This window comes from Opisthorchis viverrini (assembly GCF_000715545.1).
Source record: "Opisthorchis viverrini unplaced genomic scaffold opera_v5_84, whole genome shotgun sequence".
Classification (NCBI taxonomy): Eukaryota; Metazoa; Platyhelminthes; class Trematoda; order Opisthorchiida; family Opisthorchiidae; genus Opisthorchis; species Opisthorchis viverrini.
In genome coordinates, this window is record NW_008751741.1 from 924,375 (window position 1) to 930,853 (window position 6,479).

General features: G+C 45.2%; 1 protein-coding gene across 1 annotated transcript in view; it reads left to right on the forward strand.

The window, feature by feature from the left end:
* Nucleotides 1–6,479, forward strand: part of T265_13620 (hypothetical protein) — a gene marked incomplete at both ends in the record, with an annotated part of 61,444 nt that overhangs the window by 4,228 nt on the left and 50,737 nt on the right. The window contains one exon of the mRNA XM_009169738.1: nt 5,965–6,245. Coding sequence (XP_009168002.1) covers nt 5,965–6,245 — 281 coding nt within the window. The remainder of the gene's footprint in view (nt 1–5,964; nt 6,246–6,479) is intronic.

Genomic DNA, 6,479 nt, shown 5'->3' on the forward strand with positions numbered 1-6,479 from the left:
CGGTGGCTGATGGGGTACCTTAGAATGGAGCTGAGCGTAGGTAATAGGCAAGAACCGGGGCGCCCGCTGAATCAACGTGGAGAATTTGGCGGGCGGTGTATCATCCGTTATGTTGACAATGAAATTCCCCACGTTTATTATGTCCCCATTTGTAACCCCCGCCCCACTTTTGTGTTTAGTGTGTATATATGGACTGACGTCTGTTTGTCCGTACCACTTCACCCCTTTGGCCTTGAGGTCATCCGACCATTTGTATCTGACTTTGCACGTGTGACTGTCGCACGTTGGAGCCTGTTTGCTCCCTTGCTTTGCACTTTTGAAGTCCAAGCGGACTGTTTGTTTTGGACGCGTATCTACTGTCGAGGTTTGTACAAATTGTGAATTTCTCTTACCCTAATAGTACCGTATAGAAACCCAGCTCCGACTTTGTTTTGCCTACCCGGAGGTTCTGGTATTACGCGTCACTCGAAGATACCGTTTGACCGTTACACTGGGCTTATCCAACTGCTAACAACGGTCCTATCTGTAAGCGTAAATGTTCACGTCATCTCTCGCCTTGGGTACTGATACTATTTGCCGGGCTCGTACTAATGCACGAAGTCTATTATAAAGTTCAAAATTGCATAGTAGCCTAATCCACCGGCCAATGACCCTCCTTGGTGTCTATAAACGTCATCCGTTTGCCAAGCCCACGCCCGATAAATACACAACGACCTCCAGCGAAGTATTTCTTTTTATTTATTATCTGCGCCAACCCAAAAGTATTGTGAAATCATTCTAACGCTCGTTTTCAGAAACCCGCTTTTCTTGAGAGTGTTTCTGAAAAGAAAATGCTTACATCTCCCGGAATATCGTAAAACATGGAATTAAGCACAGTTGCAATGGCCTACTCATGGTGTGTTTACTTAACCCTCTGTCCACATTTCCCGTTCGCTATCTACACTGGAGCTCAAGTCTTACTCTTATAAAGGTAAGCTTGCTACTTGCTCAATTAGTCCCAATGGCGATCTTGAATACCCTGTGTGTACACCGAAGTTTGGAAAACGGCATTCAGCGATCACATTCACTATTGGACGTACCGAAGTTGAAGTTAAAAGGTATATACCGGTCATTCGTAACTACATATGGTAGATGGTTAAGCCCTAGAATAAGAGGACCACACGCGTTCTCAAACTTGCACCCGTGGATACAACCGTAGAAAAAATACATTAACTGAGTAGGTAATTTGTGTCAAATTCTCTCATTGAGAGCTCCAGCTTCCAGCTACCGATACCATGTAGAAGCTATTCCCATGCTTACTACTACCACCCAACTTCATCGTTTCATTGGTATCATCAACTATTATCGGCGATTCATCCATCATTATGCAGGTATTTTACCGTCACTAACTGACTTACTTGACTCAAAAGGAAAATCTGTCAACTTGCCTCCCATCACTGAAGTTGCCCCTGTCACCCTTGTGGTTGGACTACACCAAAGCCAACTTAGACAAGCGAACAAAACACATGCACCTACCCACTGCTCCCAGGAGTCCGTATGCACAATGAGGAAAATATGTATAGAGAGGTCCCTGTCCCTTTTCTATCAGCATTCAAGACTAGTGCCTAAAAACTTTTTACTTGCCATGCACCACTTGTTCACTTGAAGCTGATACAATGCCTCGATCAACTATTATCGGCGATTCATCCATCATTATGCAGGTATTTTACCGTCACTAACTGACTTACTTGACTCAAAAGGAAAATCTGTCAACTTGCCTCCCATCACTGAAGTTGCCCCTGTCACACTTGTGGTTGGACTACACCAAAGCCAACTTAGACAAGCAAACAAAACACATGCACCTACCCACTGCTCCCAGGAGTCCGTATGCACAATGAGGAAAATATGTATAGAGAGGTCCCTGTCCCTTTTCTATCAGCATTCAAGACTAGTGCCTAAAAACTTTTTACTTGCCATGCACCACTTGTTCACTTGAAGCTGATAGCAATGCCTCGGGGGCTGTCCAACTCATGTAATAAATACCAGGTCAACCAGTCATTACGGATGTTTACTCTTGCCATCTGATTTCACTAAACTTACCACAAGTCTGTGTGCTTATATCGGCTTCTACTAGATTCCTTGTACTTTAATATCGTATGTTAGCAAACCCAACCCTTGGCCACTTGTCTATTAGGTGCAAATCCATTTAAATCACACTCCATATAATCACTTCTCATCACCCTAATCGCTGTAGAACTACAGTGTTTCTTCTTATGTTTAGTAATGCACATTATCCCACTTTATGTCTCCTCAAACTGACCACACTTTAGTAATCCCATCCCACCCCCAAATCTTCCCAGGCTTTGAACTTCGGCAATACTCGGTTTGGATGAACTGGTTGGCTGTTATCCATTCCACCTGGCCCATAATCTACAACCACCTGGTCCCCAAACGGACCAAAAAACCCCGCGATCCTATGTCAGTTTTGTTCCACCTTGTTTCCTCGGCCAGCCTGGCTTGGACCCCGCCGCTCAAAGAGCCGCACATCCCCGCCTAATCGCCTTAAGTGTGACGTCCGTTACGGGGCTGTCCAAAAACCGAAGCACGTCAGGCCAATGATGGCACGGCACTGCCGTACCCAGTTTGATAGCACACCCGCAACTATTCCATTCCTTCTCTCGACCGTTCCCTATCGCCCACTCGTTCACACCTGACCCCAGCTGCCTCCACTACATATTCATTCCAACCTGCTGAACTTTTCGTTCCAATTTAACCACTGCTTTGCCTGTGTTTCCCACAAAATTCAATAACTTCCTATACAGTTCGTGTTCCGGCTCGCGTTTTGCATTAATGTCACTCTACCAACGAACCATTACGCCTGACTGCAAAACAGCGACACCAGTGAGTCTCTACAGTTTCGCTGTGCACCATGTTTCCGTGATTCCCATTAACGATTACTCGCTTCGCTAATCCCTGCACTTCGTCATCCCCACTTACACATTTTGTGACCCTGGCCGTGAGCCCAACAGTCCAAGGCCACGAGGCCTTGGCGGTGGTTTTTTGTTTTAGTTCAACATGAACGGCTGGATGACGCCAACTCTGCTGTCTCACCTGATGTTTTCAGCGTTACCTTTCCTTACCGTAAGTCCGGCAGGAAGCCGCTTGTTTTGCCCTCTTTCGCTTTGTTTTTGCCCGATACCTTCAAATCCTAACTATCAGGTATTGCTCGATATTCTCTCTAGTAACGCATGGTAACTGCTTTCCCGAACATGCCGGTTTAGTAGTGATCACGACCACATAGGATAATGTCCATTCCCTATAATGCCGTCCCTTGTCCTTACTCCCTGTGCCCAAAATCCCCGCCAGTCACGCTTTTACACCGACTGGAACATTATTGTGTTACCTGATGGTATGCCACCACATGTTGGGAAAAAATTATTATTATTATTAATCAACATCTTCGAAATCTTGGCCATCTTTCATAATCACCCCATACTCGACCTCCTTAACATACTCATCGCTTCTTTCTAGGAAACTACTCAACTAACGTGATTTCGATTGTGAGCTTATATATATATATAAGACAAGCAGAATGTTGAAAGCTGTTCACTACTTAGGGCTACCCTGATGCGCTATTCTATGTCTATCATCTTATGGGTTTCGACCCCATTCATGTTGAAGTATTGCAACCCATCTTCACTTCCGCAAACATGTCTAAAACACCCCAGAAGGTGATCTACTTTGGCTCTCGGACCTGATGTGTTCTAGCTGCCAGTAATAGTGATGAAGATCCAGCTGAGGGCCGCAACGCTTACTGAATTTGATTGCCCAGGAACAAATATCCTTCAACCCATATCCAAGTAACATACACCACCACAGGGCCACTAATCCCGCTTTTTGCTGAACTTTTCGTTCCAATTTAACCACTGCTTTGCCTGTGTTTCCCACAAAATTCAATAACTTCCTATACAGTTCGTGTTCCGGCTCGCGTTTTGCATTAATGTCACTCTACCAACGAACCATTACGCCTGACTGCAAAACAGCGACACCAGTGAGTCTCTACAGTTTCGCTGTGCACCATGTTTCCGTGATTCCCATTAACGATTACTCGCTTCGCTAATCCCTGCACTTCGTCATCCCCACTTACACATTTTGTGACCCTGGCCGTGAGCCCAACAGTCCAAGGCCACGAGGCCTTGGCGGTGGTTTTTTGTTTTAGTTCAACATGAACGGCTGGATGACGCCAACTCTGCTGTCTCACCTGATGTTTTCAGCGTTACCTTTCCTTACCGTAAGTCCGGCAGGAAGCCGCTTGTTTTGCCCTCTTTCGCTTTGTTTTTGCCCGATACCTTCAAATCCTAACTATCAGGTATTGCTCGATATTCTCTCTAGTAACGCATGGTAACTGCTTTCCCGAACATGCCGGTTTAGTAGTGATCACGACCACATAGGATAATGTCCATTCCCTATAATGCCGTCCCTTGTCCTTACTCCCTGTGCCCAAAATCCCCGCCAGTCACGCTTTTACACCGACTGGAACATTATTGTGTTACCTGATGGTATGCCACCACATGTTGGGAAAAAATTATTATTATTATTAATCAACATCTTCGAAATCTTGGCCATCTTTCATAATCACCCCATACTCGACCTCCTTAACATACTCATCGCTTCTTTCTAGGAAACTACTCAACTAACGTGATTTCGATTGTGAGCTTATATATATATATAAGACAAGCAGAATGTTGAAAGCTGTTCACTACTTAGGGCTACCCTGATGCGCTATTCTATGTCTATCATCTTATGGGTTTCGACCCCATTCATGTTGAAGTATTGCAACCCATCTTCACTTCCGCAAACATGTCTAAAACACCCCAGAAGGTGATCTACTTTGGCTCTCGGACCTGATGTGTTCTAGCTGCCAGTAATAGTGATGAAGATCCAGCTGAGGGCCGCAACGCTTACTGAATTTGATTGCCCAGGAACAAATATCCTTCAACCCATATCCAAGTAACATACACCACCACAGGGCCACTAATCCCGCTTTTGTGTTATAAGTGGTCGATGTATCTTGGCTCCACCTAGTCTTTCTTCTTAATGCGCCCTGTTTGTTTATCTATATAGTCCTAATTGACTGAACTGTTTGGTCAGTACCAAGTACTAACATCACCATGGATGTCAAGACATCGGTGTTCAACGCTGAAGCCTCAAACAGGGATAACAAACTTCTTCGGTTCACACTTCTCAGAGATGCGCGTTTTTTGGCCAAATTAATCAAGGACCAGTTACACTAAAGGAAACGTATAAAACGAACACTCATAAAATTCAGGAGGCTGACGTGGTGGTTATCCCGAAGCGCGTGGTTGATCGACCAAAAGACAACTACAAAGGACTGAAAAAGAGCTGACATTTCGTAAAACGCGTAAATGTTGTAAAGCAGGAACCCAAAAATCGGCGTACAGAAGCAATCCGCGATACTAAACCTCGCACAGAAGAACACAAATCTGTCATTTTAGTACATGGGACATGGGTGAAGAAATGAGCCGACCGCCTTCTCTTTGAGGGACGGAAGTATGGGACCCACGAGTGACTTAATAATGGTATCTGAAGCCTAAAGATAACACCACACAGGTCTGTATTGTGTCCCAGCGGCCTGGTTACATCCAAACTTGTCAAAACGTAACTACGTATGACTGCTACCCAAATTGGTCTTCGTGGAGGATAACGTTCGCAAACTCCTGCTCAAGACAAACCCCCACGGCGCTTTGGGGCCAAATGAGGTCTATCTAAGTATGCCGAAAGAAGCGTCACTCACACTGATAAGGCAGGGCTACCTGGTGCTTTGCAACTCGCTTGATAAAAGCAACTGCCCCTCTGCCTAGCGGGGGCGACTGTCACGCAAATCAACAAAATCGCTGACCGACGATCATCCGGAAGCTTGAAGCCTAATAGACCCCACTGGTATACCGCGCAAAGTTACTGAAGGCATTTCGAATCGGGCCATATTGAGTCACCGCAGTACAAACAGCCTGATGCACCTAGCGCAGCACGTATTCCTTCCGAAACCTTCTTGCGTTACCAGTATATTGGTACTCATGGGATTCAGGGAGAAATTCTACGCCAAGGCAGCATTACACCTTTGATTCGCTTGTGCATTCCAGGTGAACGAAAGCAACCGAACGACAAAAACAAATCCGAACCGGAAACGCGGGACAAAAGCCTCGGTTCTGTGTATAAATCCGTGAAGATCGTAAAAACATTCCAGGGTTTGTATGTTATGCTGTCCCATAAGGTATACTAAACATGTTATACCCACCGGCACAAGTTTTGAGAGAACCTGCTTCCTTTACTGATAAATAGTAGCCCGGCACTACGAATAATGTCAAATATTTTTGCTTCGTTCCACGTACCTCCTTATTCCTGCTGAGAAAAATGCCCACCAAAGCTATTGATCCAAGGATCATGAAAGAAACGTCCTCCTTACTGGCAAACAATTTACA